This window comes from Limulus polyphemus, unplaced genomic scaffold (assembly GCF_000517525.1).
Source record: "Limulus polyphemus unplaced genomic scaffold, Limulus_polyphemus-2.1.2 Scaffold2656, whole genome shotgun sequence".
Classification (NCBI taxonomy): Eukaryota; Metazoa; Arthropoda; class Merostomata; order Xiphosura; family Limulidae; genus Limulus; species Limulus polyphemus.
In genome coordinates, this window is record NW_013668266.1 from 140,809 (window position 1) to 157,520 (window position 16,712).

A 16,712-nucleotide genomic window follows, 5' to 3' on the forward strand; every position below is an offset into this window, starting at 1 on the left:
TATATATATAACATATTAAATTCTCCTTTAAACCATTAATTACTACAGCAATTTAAAAAAAAAACTTATTAAACTTATATATATTTTTTAGCATCTCATTTTGTACTGAGTAGTAGTATGAAAGTTTTCAGTTACTCAGTGTTAATCCATATTTTGCTACAGCTTCATCCAAAGAGACGACAGATTGTCTTGTACTATTTTCCTGATCCATCAGTAAACCATATTATTTGTCCTCATCTTCATGACATGTTTTGTTGCTTTTATAAGAACATTCCACTTCAGTAATTTGATTGGCATATTGCCTTAATAATATGTTATTATTATACCTTGCCTTTTACAATTTTGATCAGTGATGTGCACAGGGGAGTAGCTGTGTGGGTTCAAGCCCTTGTTTTCCTTCTCTTATGCCCCAAAAGTATCCTTTTTCTCAGTCATAAAAATACTGTTCATGATTACTAAAAGATATGCCTGATTCTACACCTTGCTCGCTGCAAGTTATTACAAAAAATAAAGATTTCAGTTTTAATATGAATGTCACACAGGGACTTGTAAATCTTTACAGTAAAATAATAATTGTGATATGCTATTAAGTGTTAATACGAAAGAATTTACTGTTTAGTTTTACATTTTAAAAGTGCTTATAAGAGCAGTTGAACAGGAACAAAAGAGGATCAGTTTGCTTCTCATGACTTTCTTATCCTGTGTGTATGAGGGTCAACCAACAGCCTTCCCAAATATCTTTACCCTTACCAAAAAAAAAAAACGGTCTTACCTTATGATACCTGAAAAGTGTCGTTTTTTTTGGCCATTTAGCCTCTGCTCTTTTAATGTTGTATACATGTTACTGGTATTAGTTCATACTAAACAAGCTTTTGTTATCATATTGCAGATAATAAATATGACACATATATTATCAGTTTTGATTTCATTTACAAATTTAGAAGGAAAACCTGGAATATAAAATCTTTAATCATATTATTTAGTAGTTAAAGTCATCACAGTTGGCAGCACTTGGAAGTAAAAAGCCAGTGTTTAGAACCCCATTCAACTGTATAACATATATTTGTTTTGAAATAAGGTTCAGATCATTAATGTACAGAAAGAATCGACTGAATGAGTGAAGATTATGCACTTTGTTACTTTTTCTTTAGCCAATCTTCAGTCCGGATAGTAGTGAACATACTGGTCATGAAGAAAGAAGACCCACGTTTAGTCTTCTGACTTCCCATCCGGCTCGGAAGTTCATAATGGACTTCATACGCGTTATTGTTGTGGACAGTTTGTCTTTACCTGTGAACCCTAAACAACAACCTGTTGTGGACATTGTCTTGGAGGTCTGTATTTTGAGTGTATTTGTACATAAAAGGCAATATTGTTGTTGTTATAATGCTTCAGTTCAGCCTTAAGCCTCGTCAGTCAGACATGTAGTGTGTGTGTGTGTGTGTGTACATACACTACATACACACTTATATATATTAGAGGGAATATGACCCATACCCTTGTAGTATTTTTCCATTAAGTTTAAACTATGGGCAAGCCTTATATGTAGTTTTAACAGGAAATTAATATGTCAGATACATGTGTGTTCAGAATAAAACAAAGTTTTTAACAGAAATTATGGAGTTGACATTCCAACTGCTAGAATAATAAATAATGTTATATTGCCTGTACCAATGAGTAAACTATTAACATTTAAATCGACAAAATAACTTGGAAATGTGTTTACATAACCTTTCTCTTGAAAAAGTTACTTTTAGAATGGTTTCAGCCTGAACTTAATGTCATATTAAAATAACTACAAAAATTACATAATTTACATTTCCTATAGTGTATTAGGTAAAGTAAATAATATTGCTAATAGTTTTCATGAACTAATCTTAAACAAAAACATATAAATGCAAATTTGCTAAATAAGAGGAATAATTTGTAATCAGAAGAATATGATCAAATTTTTCAGAAACTTGACTTATCTGAATATTTAAACATTTATGTGTCTTATAAATTCAGATGCCGTCTCCTCCAGGACGTATCTTCGCTATTCACACAGTATTTTGAAGTTGAAACTTAATTTTCCTTTCCTGTATTCTTCTGTTCAGCCTTGTTTGGGAAACTTAATAGATATACATGTACATGCAAACGAATACATAAATATTGAGAAGGTATTTCCTGCTGTGAGTTCCTTAAGGTGTTAGAAATAGATATTCATTAGCTTAATATTTTCAAATTAACAGCCCATTCAACTTTTAGGATTCTATATATTTTTTTGAAGATTCACTTATGTGTCTCCGAAGCTCTATTAATTGCTATTTAGTAGTTACTGAGACTTATCTGCACTTTCCCAGTCTCGGTTCTTTGTCAGAATGTAGTGACACTTCTTACTTAATGCTGTTTGGATGGGAGGAGTCAAAGTGCGAATGACCTAACCTACTATATATCATTAAACTTGGTATTATGTATTAAATATCAAAATTACTAACTTTTCGTGTACCCTACACTGGTGATCTCACAACAGTTTATTATAGAAAATACTAGATTCAATGTAAAGAGATACTTAAAAAAGTGTAGGTATGCATTTCGGAGGTTGTATAAGTTATACAAGTTCAGTTTGTAAATTGTGCAATGTATAAAAGTATTTTTAATCTTCACATGAACATCACCTTGCACTCTGACTTATCAGAGTCTGAGCCAGACTGATTTTGCATTTCACAGACATATATTTTGCACAAAAACTTTATTAACACATCAGATTTTTTGTGCTCAACATACTTTTACTGTTTACTAGCAGCTTGTCACATTTTGTAAAGATTACACTTCTTAAATTCAGAATCATAGGTCATTACTTCTCCAGAGTTTTATCTTTAGATGTTTAAACATAATTAACAGTAAAAGTAGATTATAATGGATTATGCTTTTATTTTGCTTAGGAATATCAACAGATTATTTATTAATACATTTAATGTGTCATGTTTAAGATTAATTATTAACAAACTTATTGTTTGTTTTTATATATCATTGCTTACCAGGTTGCACCAAGAAACTGTAGTCAGTCCAGTCTGTGTGAGTTTCAAACAGCAATACTCTCCTCTTTAATGGACCATCTTCTTGCTGCAGACATCCTGTTGGGGGAACAAGCAGCATTACCTATAGCAATTGGTGGAAGTTATTCAAACATTCCGTCTAATGTCCTGCATCTCTCTAGCTGTGTTGTAGACAAACTTTGGCAAGGTGATTACGTAACCTACTTCTTATACTTAGTTTGATGTGGATAGTTTGTTGTAAAATGTGGTTTATTATTGAAACTATTGAGAACTTTTCTTGCTAATTTTTAACACACAATGTGACATAATGTGTAATTTTTTGTAATTTGCTAAACTTTTCAACTAGTTAGGACTTCTTTCCCATACTATCAAATTTTAACCTAGTAGTTGACGAAAAATTATATACATTTGAGATACTGTAAGATTATTTTGTATTTGCTTTGGTATAATATTGATGCTGCAAAATTTTGGTGTATGTATTAATCCTACAATTACCTGATGAGGCATCAAATTAGACCCCTCTTGACTTTTAACCCCATTACCCCCACAACTTTTTTAACGTTCCTTTCTACGTTTTTACTCCATTGCATTCAAAACTTAATAAAACCACTTTACTATCAATATATGTCAATGAAACTAACATCATAATGTATGTTATAATTTGAATTTTTATGTTATCTAAGTTATAATTCTTTTGTTTCAAAGGAAACATTTTAAAAAATACTTAAACTGAAGTTTTCAGGTCATGTGATCCATGCACTATGAAATATCTCAACTTTAGCAGAGGTTCACTCTTACCCACATAAGTTGCCAATGTACATGAGGGTCTAGACCCTAATGTATGTATATTTCAACTATTCTCACATAACATTCAACGTCTGCAGTTGCATTCTCTGGAAAAGAGAAATACATTTTCCAACCCTTGAAAGTTGCCACACCCACCTTCTATACTTTGGCTTTAGATCTACAGTGTACATATAGTTAGTTGACACAAGTGTATATAGTCATTAGAAAGAGCTCAGTTTATACTATATTCTACCAATGGTTAATTTGAAATTGGCAGGCAGTTTTCCTCACAATGTACATGTAACTGCCGTTAATATTGTTGTCTGCTTGATTGACTATAGCACTTACAGTGGTTTCTTACCTAAATATGCTATAGTTAGAGAAACAGTTAAATTGTATTTAGATTTTACTTTTATATTTTAGTTAATTATTTATTATTGTGTTTTAAAAATCATATTTGAAAGGTTTAATTATTTTTGTAAGTTTATCTTGTTACCTGAATTGCGAAAGTGTATAAACAAGATGGTGTCATTCATGTATGCAAAGCATTACTGAAATGAGTTTCAGCGAAGGGGTTGCCATATACTAATAATATGTGAAATTACGCACGTTGTAAAACAAGCGTCTAAAGACTTCTACAAAGAGTTAAGTTCCATTTCTTAATTTTAAACATTTCACTGCAATGTACATCAATGATAATAGATAGAGTTAGTGATATAGTAGAGAAAATTGAAAATAAAATATAAACATGTACCTTAAAAAATTTGATATTAATTTATGAGGTTCTGGAGATTGTGCAAATGAAATGTACAAAGTGTAAGATAAAAAATAGTATTTTTATACTTCATATAAAAATCACCTTGTAGGTGAAGTATTCAGAGTCAGAGTGCAAATAACTACATTAAATAAAAAATTTTTGTTAGAAATAGTAGAAAAAATCAAAATTAGATATTTTACTTTTCTGAAACTACATACTTTTAGGAAAGTTCTTGTCAAATTTTAAACAATTTCATCCACTAGTTTTATTTTTCAAATGAAATATAATGATAGCGACGTTAGATTCTTACTACTTGAGGATGAGGTTGCAAAAGACTTAAATCTTCTTGCTATAATAGACAGGTAAAAGTTTACATGTCATGACTTTTTTTACAGAAGTACATTCAAAATTTAATTAAATCACTTGATTATTAGTGCATGTGTATAAACTTAGTTAACAAATCAAATTTTAATGTTACATAAGTTTAATTTCTTAATTTGAAAAGGAACTATTTTATTAAATTCTCAATCTGTGCTTGTCTGTGTAATGTGAAATTTTTTCATTCTGACTTGACCATATTGTGTTTTTCATTGTCTCTGTACGATGTTCTAATTTAACCTAAATTACTAAATATAGATATTACTAAGGCTTAGTTTAATTTTTTATGGCAACCAATCTTCTTTGTTTGAGGAGGTATGAATCAGATCCACACCCTACTATCACATCCTGTTTTTCACAAATTGACAATAACTCTTTAGTATAATTAACTAATGGTGTATAATGCTACCTTGTTCTTAGCAGAGAGTTTTAAATTATTTTGCCTACAGATTGAAAGTTGTTATCACTGAGTTCAAATTGAATAGCTAAGGGAATTATTTTAAGACACTTGTGCCTTAGTTAGAAAGCTAGTTAAATTATAATAGTTATAAAACCTTGTTTGTTTTGTGTGTGTTATTATTTTGTGTCCTCAAGTGCATATTTCATATGAATAAAAATTACTTAAGTTACTAGTAATATCATTACAAGGAACTAGGGTTAAGTTTCATTAGTGGGCTGAAAATAAAAAAATAAGATGAATACTAGATTTCTTGTTTTTTTTATGTATATTTTTTATTTATTTTTATAAGTGTAGTTAAAATGTAAAAATTAAAAACTAATTAGGTTGGATGAAAAAAACTCTTAGTGAATCGAGAATTAAAATTTGTAGCTTATTACAGAAAGCATTTAAAACATTATTTAAATTATATAAATTATTTATATTGTTCAACAGTTATAGATCAAATTTCAACGTACTTGTGTATGATATAATTACACAACCAGGTGTACTGATAAACATAAGAAACTTCTTTAAATTGAATTGTTCCAATTGTACACTTCATACTTGTTGGCAGTAAAAAAACTGAAACTTGTCCAGAAATTTTCTAAAATTTAAATATTTAACCCTAATAACAACAGCACGAGAAACTTAACTACAATCATTTTCAAGGGAAACTGATCCTTATGAAACTATTTTTATATCATTAAATATTTTGAAGTAATTTCTACTTGAGAAATGTGGTTTTCAAATTTAAAGGTACAGATAGCCCTCGTTGTAGCTTTGTGAGAAATTCCAAACAAACCAAACTAACTTTAAAGAAACTAAGTACAATGACTATTTATTTCAACCTTTAAATATGTAATAAAAAAAATTCATTATTTATTTAATAAAACAGTTCAGTAATCTGTAACATGACAGATTGTGCTTTGTATTTATTTCTAGTATCTTAAACAGCTTGTCTGTTGGATAATTTAGATGAATAAATCAGTAGCATCGATGTTACATGTAGTTGTAAGCTATAGTTTCATTGTTTTAATTTCGATGTTTATTAGAGGCGCATGATGTTAAGATGAAGTATGTTTGTAAAAGTAGTCCTAGAATTCTCAGAAAGTTCATGATAACATGAAAACCTATTAACTTTGACCAATATTTAAACATGGGTACAGGAGTTATGAATATAAGTAAGCAGCTAATTAGTATTCGGTGTGTAAATTATCAAGTAATTGTTGATCAAATTTAGTTATTCAGTAAGAGTAAGTTAGTCAGCATTTGTTATCAATCAGAGAAATTTCTGTTAAGCATTATTAGTATATTAGCCCTATAGTAGTTTCAGAGTTTGTGTTGGAAAGTTTATTTGTGAACTTAGGAATATAACTTGCATTATTGAAAGAATAAAGTAATTTATTATTGTTATATGGATTGGATTTCACATTATTTTTATTAAATAATCCAAAAAGAGAAGTTGGCCAATGATAGAAAGCATTACAAATCAAGTTGGCCAATGATAGAAAGCATTACAAATCAAGTTGGCCAATGATAGAAAACATTACAAATCAAGTTGGCCAATGATAGAAAACATTACAAATCCTGTATACCTATGGGTTCACTGTGGTGGGTAAAAAGACAACTAAAAGTACTATACATGTAATATAAAGTCCACCAGTATAAGAAGCCTGGTTCTGTCTTTTTTGTCCTTGTTCAGGGTTACTGATGAGGGGTGGAATCCTTCGAAGCTGGTAGACTTGTTTAGAAGTGGTGAATTAATTATAAATTTGGCATCATAGTTGTTTTCAGTATCCTAAACAGTTTATCTGCTAAATAATTTCCAACAATAAATAAGTAGCATCGATGCTACTTATTCTTCAAATCCTGTATAAATGTAGTTTCAACGTGGTGAATAAAAATACCATACATATAATCTGTAACTTTATTTAAAAGAACTAATTAGTGTAATTTTATATGCCAGGGCATAACAAGGTGTATTTTTAATTAGTATGAAAACTTGTATATTACTAAAGTGCTAAAAAACACCTGCAGTTGCAATACATAGTTTATACATGCTTAATGATTCATTAAATTGAAAATAATTATATATCTCATTATAGGAATGTATACACGAGAACCACAAGAAGTGTTAGACTTCATTCTGAAGATTTTCATTCAAGCTTCAAAACAGGGTGAGTAGAGGAGGCGTACAAGTTTCTGTTTAGTAGTCAGGTACAGTAAACAAATGCAAGGACCCGTGTAGAATTATAGTTGTTTCAAATAGGGTTTTTTTTTTCTGTTACAAATATGAATGTTGAAAAATTGATGAAAAATATTAAGTATGTAAATTGGCAACTTTGATTTAGTTGATGACACTGTTATCTGCCTTTTTATTTCACTTTCAAAAGAATAATTTCAGAATAAAAGAATGAAGTAAAAACAAAAGTGAGAAGAGATCTGGAATTCATTTATAGGACTTGTCTGTATGGTTATAATGCAAAATAGTAGAACTAGGAAAGAGATTAAGTTGATCATCTTTTATAACAGCTTCTTATTATGGTGCATTTAAGATGGGGGAACAACCTGGTAAACTATTATAGCAAGTGTATTAACTTATGTTTGTTTGTTTCAGATGTTAGCACAGAGCTACACAAGGGTTATCTTTTCCAGTTGTCATTAAATTTTAACTGGTAGACTAGAGAGGGAAAGCAGATAGTTAACAGCACCCCCTCCCTCCAACTGTTGGACTACTCTGATCAAATAGTGGGATGTAACCATTAATCTTATAATGCATCCACAGCCACAAATTACAGAGGTAATTATTGCAGCAGTGGGATGCAAAATGTGGATCTTTGGGTTTGAAATCTGGCATGCAAAGCAACTCGGTCTTGTCTGGCCCATACTAGCTTTTATAACTTTGATAAAATACATCTGTCAATGTAATATCACAATGACACTTCAGGTTTGCAGGTTGAAATATTGGTATTGGATAAATAGTTGTTTTAGCTAATATTTTGAAAAATAATTTAATTAGAATAAATAAACATCTGAAAATGAAGTAAATAGTAAAGCTAATAATAATATAAGATTATAACTTTTTATTTTTTTTCCATGAAAAACTAAGAGAGCCTTAAATTATTACATGATAGGTCAATAATTTTTTTTTTGTATTTCAAAATTTGTAGTCCATACTGGAGAGATTTACACATTTTGATAAAAGTTTTTTTAAAAAAACGACCTTTACACTCCAGCTAAATATAAAACAATTTATTTTTATTTTAACCAACGTTGTATATTAACCCTGAATGAAGCCAAACATTGGTTGAAATAAAAATATATTCTTTTATATTTAGCTGGAGTGTAAAGGTCATTTTTTCTAAACTTAGAACAATAATATATATATATTGTGCTGAGTACAGCCTAATGGTTAGTATACTAGACTGTAGAACTGAAGTTCTTGTTACTTCTAATAAAACAATCACACTCTGCACTTTGAGTTTGTGGGCTCATTATAAGAGTGATGTTCATATCATACTATCTGTTATGATGAGAAGCTCAATAATTGGTGGTGGGTAGTGTTGGTAAGCTGTCTTCCTTCTAGTTTGTCACTTCAAATAACAAAGTATCTTTTTTTTTGTTTTGAAACTGTGTAAGAAACCATATGTAATGGTTACTCTCAGAAGTGTAACTGAGAGACAACTTTTATTAACCTGTCTGCCTTGTTCTTGTACTGAGATGTTCTACTGCCTCCTTATAATAAAATTTTAATGAATTAAATAGTATATAAACTCAAGATTTAATTCGGGATTTGGAAAACAGACATGTTTTTTTTTTGTATTGACAAAAAAGATAACATTTTAAGGTCGATACATATATATAATGTACAGAGTTGTGTAAAAATGTTTATGTTTTGAATAACATTATGATTAAATTTTTGTTTTTTTTATAAAAGTTATTTGATGTGAATGCCCAAATAATGTGAGCATCATGTGATGTGGAAAACATAAGATCCTATTGGTTTGAAAAAGTGTTGAATTTTTAACCCTAAAAACAGAATTGAAAAAGAAAAACCTCATTCGTTTGTTTGTCAGAAAATTATTAGAGATACATTCTTGTATTCTTTAATAAATAGGTAAAAGTCATAAGTAACAGCGTCTGTGTTTTAATAAAGCATGCATTATTAAACTTTTGCCATTAGAAATTCATAACTGTTCCTGTATACAGTGTATTTAAGTTTCAACTAAAATTAATTACCCTGTAAAGTGCTATTGTTTCATTCTTTCTGTATGAAAAACCTGTTTTTTTATTGTAACTTGACATTAAATATTGCTTTCTCATTTGGTTAGTTTTTAAAGCTCACTTGTAATGGTAATTTTTGTTTACTTCTTTCTGCAGGACTGAGTATTGTGTACCATAGTTTAAATAGAACTATTCTTTATCAACTCTCAAGACCTATGGATTGTGTTACTGGTAGGTTGTGCTTTGATTTTAGAGATATCTTTCTAATTTATATTTCTTTAATAATGTTGGATGGTCCATTTGTGGCTTGAATTAATTTAGTAAATCAATAGTTTATATACTAAAAAAGTACTTGAACTTGATGTCTGTTTTTTTTATGTTTATTGTTTTTTGACTAGCTGGCTGTATTAGAATGTTTAAAGAAAGTTAATCCAACAGAGAAGTGATCCTTTCATCAGTTGCAATGACCCAATCTCTATTTCATATCATTGTTACTGCTTGCTGTATTTTCTGTTAATTGTTTTTGGATGAAAGTGGCTGTATTATGATACAGTTGTTGAAAAGGTTGAGTACATTATATTCAAATTATTTTGGCCCCTCACTGTGTCATTACAGTCCATGTTGAAACATCATGCTCTATCTAATGACTGTGAATCTTGAAAATGGCCCTGCAGCATAGTTTCCATTGCAAAAGGCTCCATCATAAGGGTGTCATTCCCAAAGTGTCCAACTTTTTATCTTTTTACAACCCATAATTCATCTAGGGTAAAATAAATTATTTCCCAGCATTTATGTCAACAATTTGATCTAACAGGAATCCATAGGTGATTTGACCAGTATGCCTTTATATGGAATAGCAGTAATACATGTTTTATTCTTCAGTTGCTTGAGGTATGTTACAGTTGAATGGCTTGCTGTGAAAGTAGCTTGTATACAGAAGACTTGAGATCCTTATTGATCATATTGCCTGGAACACTTAAATGGTTTTTGCCACTGACCTATGTGTACATGGTTTGACTTTTTATAGAAGAGCTTAAATGCTTATTTCATTCTCCAGCTGCTTGAGGTATATGATGATTGAATGGATATGTCATGGAAGCAACATATGTACACAAGACTTGTGTCACTTTCCAGACACAGATTGTTTACATTAGTTTGGTACACTTGGATGGTTTTTGTCACAGCCGGTGTACTCCTTATTGTAGGTCTCTTTCTGGATGGTCCTGATGCCCTGTATTGATCCGTATTCCTTTGTTTTCCAATGCCGTTAAGTATGAAGGATATCTCTACCTTGGAAATTCTAAGTCCCTGAACTTAAGATATCTTTATGGTCCGAGTTTATGAATATTTTACATGAAAAAGACTGCTAAATACCCTTCTTCAGTGATCAGTTTTCATTTTTATCATGCTACCTACAAAACACTAAACAACGTCAAAAAGGTAGTTTTTGTTTCATGCTGTTCAACTGCGAGTCAATATAGGTTGTGGTTGTTATGTCACATGCTGACTTGTATGTTCAAAATTGTTTTAATATACATTAATCAACTCTCTGTGCTCATAAAATAGTGGTCCTATCGTCATTTAATAATAACCCAGAGTTTATTGAATGTCTTTCTTGTTGTTGACTACAAATAGTTCAGTATTTTCTTTTCATTGTTATCTAGATCAGCTTGCTGTATTAGAATGTTTACAGAAAGTTACCACACACAGAACTGTGGTCCTGTCATCAGTTAATAATGACCCAGAGTTTATTGGATGCCTTTGTTACTGTTTGCTGCAGCTTACGACTGAAACTCAAGTCAGGTGAGATGAAATTGTGTGATTTAAAGGTAAATACTAAAACAAATTTACATGTAATGAAAAGGAGGCTTCAGAAATTTGAGCCATTAAGCTACACAAGCCATCTCATCTATCAATAACAATGTAACTGTCAAACTTTTACTGTTGGCATTTCTAAATTTCTACTTTTTAGATGCTCGGGTGTAATTATAAGATTTTTCTTTTTCAATGTACTAGTAAGTTAAATTTCCAGAGAATACAAATTGGAAAGATAAATTATAGTTTTAAATAAGGATTAATAAATAAAGTTAGCATTCCGAAAATTGTTTAATTTAGTAGTCTAAGTTCAAGGGAGGTCCAGTTCAATCTACACTTTAATCAATGTGAGTTATTGGGTTATACTAGTTTCAGAGAATTCCACTCCTCATCAGTCTCCCTGAACACAAGTTAACCAAAGAGAGATAAGCTGGACCTATATCATATTGAAAAGTATCAAACATACATTGTAAATATAAAGCACATTCACACACTACAGTATCTTCATCTCTTACCTTGCGTACACGTGTGAAACCTATAGTAATACTGATTGTTGGCATCTTATATATTAAAAAGATCGATGTACAGTGATAAAGGAATAAAGTGAATTGGAGTTTATTCAGTACAATAACTGTCATTGTAATACAAGTTCCACAAATGTCAGATGCCAGTTTTTATCTACGAGTCATTTTGGATTTGTTTGCATATAAAAGTATGATAGCATCTGAATAAATTTTATTAAATTGTATACAAACTACAAAGTTTCTTTGTTTAAAATTGTTCAGTGTTGATTGTCAGCGACAGACCACATGGCACGTTAACGTCAGTACTTTAGTAAAAGAGCCAGCATCATTAACTTCAGCTGAAGAAGGTACTTTACTAATCATATCTGCAGCTCAGAGACTGTGGCAAGAACTCTATCTATCCAAACGACAGGTTGGTTGTTTCTTTTCTTTTACATTTTTTAATAACTTAAGTTTAAGAAAAAATATTTTGTGTATTATGCTGTAAAAGCTCAAGTACAGAGTTGTCAAAGAGACGTAATAAAATTGTAATTACTACAGTAAAGAGTCATTGATGCTGTTTTTGTTAACATTATGCACATGATCTTTAAACAGTTGTATGTTTTAACCCATTAAGTTGGATGGGGTAAATCACAACCTCATTCAACATATTGCCCTTGTGTTTATGCTTCTTGACTAGCAAGCTGCAGGTTGTGGGATTGTAACCTGTATGTGCTTGACCTTTCAGTCATGGTGGGAGCATTATAATGTGATGGTCAATCACATTATTTGTTGATAAAGAATAGCCCAAGAGCTGATGGCTGATGGTGTGATTGGCCACACTCCCTCTATTCTAATACTTCAAAATTAGGAATGGCTAGTGCATATAGCACTTGAACAGCTTGCCTCAAAATTCAACAAACAAATATGCACTTCACAGAGATAAGTGTAATTATGATGAGAAAAATTATTTTGTTTTCTTAAGATTGCCATTTGATGATAATCTTTATACTAAACTTTCATTGTAAAAAACGGTTCAAGCAGGGCAAAAACACATCATAAACAATACTAGAAAAAGCTGGTATACTTGATAGAGTGGTAGGGCAACCACCATGAGAAGGTCATTTAGTTTGTTCCTCTGATGTAAACAAAACAATCTACAAACTGCTGCTAAGTAAACGGTAGAGGAGAGATGTGCACGAGCTTTTTGAAAATCCCGTTATTGAGGAAGAGATGAACTTCAGGAAGCTGGATGAAGAGTAATTAATGTAAATTTCAGTTAAAAACTTCTAAAAATGTAAAGTCAAAATGATTCTGTTATTTTCATGCATATTTAACTGTTGTAAAAACGTTTGGTCAGAATCGACACTGTTGAATAGACCACAAGGTACTGAAGAAAAGGTTCTTTGTAAACATATTGAATATATTTTGTAATTAAATTGGGATCTACGTAAAGTTTGAAAGCTAAAAAGCTGTGTTTTTTGGAACTTAATTTGAAATATATAAAAAATTTTCTATAGAACATCATTCCACTTTCACTGATTATATAATTTTTAGGAATAACTCTTTTAGAAAACTTAAATGTGATGTTGTTTTTTTCCATAAAGGTGCTGGAAGAACTCTTTAAAACTTCACTAAGCAGTATCCACCCAGCTCAAGACCCTGGAATGCCTCCACCACTTCATAGTCTGTGGGATAGTCTTCACGAACAAGCCAGTAAGCTGTGGCTTTCCTTTCTTGATGGAGAGCGAAAATCTGGCTATAGGGAGGCATGGCAGCTGCAGTCTCAACTTCAGAATGTTAGTATCATTTGGTCTTTTTGTGACTCAGGTTTTTAATTGTATTGTACACAGATTTAATATTAATTAACCAACAACTTAAGTTCTAATTTTAAAAGTGATAGTATATCTTAAAGTACCGTAATATTGGTGAAATAAACAGGCCTAAATTTGGCTTAACCAGCGTCGTTCAAAATCTCAAGTTAAAGTTGATTTGACAGAATGTTACTCTGATCTCTTGAAATTCTCTCACCTAAAGGAAAGCATAAAGCACACTAATTGAATGTAATTGTGTTTTACTAAAGTGTTCGTGACTGAATATTTCCTCAAGAACTTTGGTGTAGTTTTATTATATTGATAGGTTTATAAGATATGTAACTACTCAGGCTTGAGACAGTATGTGTATACACAATACTACGAGCATTATAAAAACTGAGTAAAATAGAAGCTTTCAGTAAACTTCTGGAATTTGTTGTGATACTTAATGGTTGAAAGAACATTATCCAGAAATGGTCAGATAATCACTTGAACATATATATATATATATATGATATAAACAACCTATGCAAAGAAATGTGGCGGTAAGTGATAGTTTGAAACAAGAAAAAGAAATGGACCAAGTTACTGCTGTACTAAATATAAATATTGTTTTAATACCTGAAAACAAATCAAACATAATTATTTCTACAGCGACTACAGAAAGTTACTGGAGGTTTGAGCCGCTTAGCTAGCCGTAAAATAAAAAAAGAACATTCCCCTCGAGTTGCAACCACAAAAATGTCTCTTAAGGTAAGTTTGTATATCTTTAATGTTGATAGATTTGTGTGCAGAACAAAGTATTGTAAATGAACAAATTTATTAGTGATAAATTGACCTATAAAATACCATCCTTAAAGTTCATCATCATATCAAACATTTAATTGCAATTGTGGGTACTAGGCCACTTCCCAAAACTGGGTTCTTAGAAATAAAAATATTAATGATAAAGAGAAAAAAAACTGTTTACAACAAACGTGACTTAGTCCTCAATTAGCTAATTGTTACGTTTTTACCATATAACACAAAGAAAAAACATTGAAAAAAAGTGATAATTAATGAATCCTCATTGTATTGTATCATATTATATCTCACACTTCTCTTTGTCTTTCCAAACTTCTCTCTCTGTGTTGGGATGGAGGAAAAAACCACTTCTCCCTAAATTTGAGTCTAGCATGGTCTCTGCTATATTATTAGTAATACTGATACCAGATGGTAATGTGTTAAAGGAATTACTACTGCATCACAAGTTTTCTTGTGTTTTAGAAGTTAATAGGTGTGACAGTGAACAGGTGGTAGAAATGTTGCTAAAATAATCTTGTTTATTTTGAAATATTCTCTCAGTGTATTGAACTTATGTTTTGTAGGCTTATCTTATCCAGAGTTGTCTGATTTGTGATGTAGATTTTTTTACATCTTCAGTTACTTGTTTTTCAGGAAGCTCACTTATGGACTTTCTCACACATATCCATTGTACGGGACTTGGTTGAACTTCATCTAAAACACAGGCAACAGGTAAAAAAAAAAGTATTTTAATATTTATTTCAAACTTTATACATTAGCTCTTGAAAGGCAAACAAACCTTGATAAAGTCACATTTAAGAAAGATGCCAGGTAAGCTAAAGTTGGAATAAATATGTGAATAGCAGAAAAAAACTCATTCAAGTTTATGGTTACTGAAAGTTACACTGGATTAGTTTTTTGTATATCCCGATGTCATGCTATTATAGGGACAATGAATAGGTGATAATACATGAAGCAAACAACTAGTTTAATGTGTTTTGTGAGCAAGTTATTCAGTTCTTTCTTTGTTTATTTAATTAGCAGTAGTGCTTAAGTTGTTAAATATAAATAACGTAGTTTATTAATTTTTTATATTCATTATTTTACAGTTTTAGCTTCGTATATGTATTTAAGACTAACCTAATTCTCCCAAGTTGGCTGAACTAAGTGTGTTTAACTCATGATTCTAATTATTATAAGTTTTGTTTTGTTTTATGACTTTGAATATTCTTAGTTAGGAAGACATATTAAATTAGCTATATTAGTTACTGGGTTAATTTTTGGTTATGAGTTTTGTAGGTTGCTTGGTTTGATCAGAAGTTAATGATAATTACTTGGACAAAAGAGTGACTGTTAATACAAAAAAATGTGATATCAGCAAAAACCTTTACATACGTTTTACAGTCTATAAAAATTTAAAACGAAATGGAATATTAAAATAAATCGATCACTACGTTAACAACGGTAGCATCGTGATTATCAAAACTGATTCTATTACAAAGTAAAAGATTCCTCGTGAACTGAGATATGCTGATAACTGTAAGTGACCATTGCATCATAATGGCCAGAAATAATGCGTAGTTAAGATAAGAACATGTAACTTTCAACTGTACTAGATATGTTGTGCACAAAGTACATAACTGTGCTAGAAACATGTAAAACTTAATGCTAGTTTTGTACATGGACAAATGAGCATACAGGTAAGTTTAATGTAAAGCATTCAAATAAATGAGTCATATTAATTGTATTTTCATCAATAAGTATGACAACAAGTAGTGATAAATCTGAGTTTGATTATAATTTTATCAAATAAAAAAAGGTAAGTTGAAATAGATTTAATTTCTTAGAACAGCTTGTGCCTAGTGAGATTGGTTTTTGTATTTTTTTTATCGTATTAAACAATGCTTCTCTAGTACTGTGAAGGTAATTTTTGTGAAGTTCTAGAATCGTAATAAAGCTAAAGCTATGAAATTTGTGGTTTTCTTGAATTTAACTGCAGAATCATAAAATTTGTGTAAAATGGAATTATAGCATGTTATTAATGATAATCGTTTTTCTTTTAATTGTTTTGTTTTGTTTTTCTTGAATTTCGCGCAAAGCTACACGATGGCTTTCTGCGCTAGCGGTCCATAATTTTGCTGTGTATGACTAGAGGAAAGGAAGAAAGGAATATAG

General features: G+C 30.5%; 1 protein-coding gene across 1 annotated transcript in view; it reads left to right on the forward strand.

Annotated features, from left to right (window-relative positions):
- LOC106467550 (WD repeat and FYVE domain-containing protein 3-like) overlaps positions 1-16,712 on the forward strand; it is a 104,378-nt gene that overhangs the window by 75,762 nt on the left and 11,904 nt on the right. Inside the window, exons 36-44 of the mRNA XM_022395746.1 lie at positions 1,152-1,334; positions 3,024-3,225; positions 7,504-7,575; positions 9,779-9,853; positions 11,287-11,425; positions 12,223-12,373; positions 13,548-13,739; positions 14,409-14,507; positions 15,192-15,269. Coding sequence (XP_022251454.1) covers positions 1,152-1,334; positions 3,024-3,225; positions 7,504-7,575; positions 9,779-9,853; positions 11,287-11,425; positions 12,223-12,373; positions 13,548-13,739; positions 14,409-14,507; positions 15,192-15,269 — 1,191 coding nt within the window. The remainder of the gene's footprint in view (positions 1-1,151; positions 1,335-3,023; positions 3,226-7,503; positions 7,576-9,778; positions 9,854-11,286; positions 11,426-12,222; positions 12,374-13,547; positions 13,740-14,408; positions 14,508-15,191; positions 15,270-16,712) is intronic.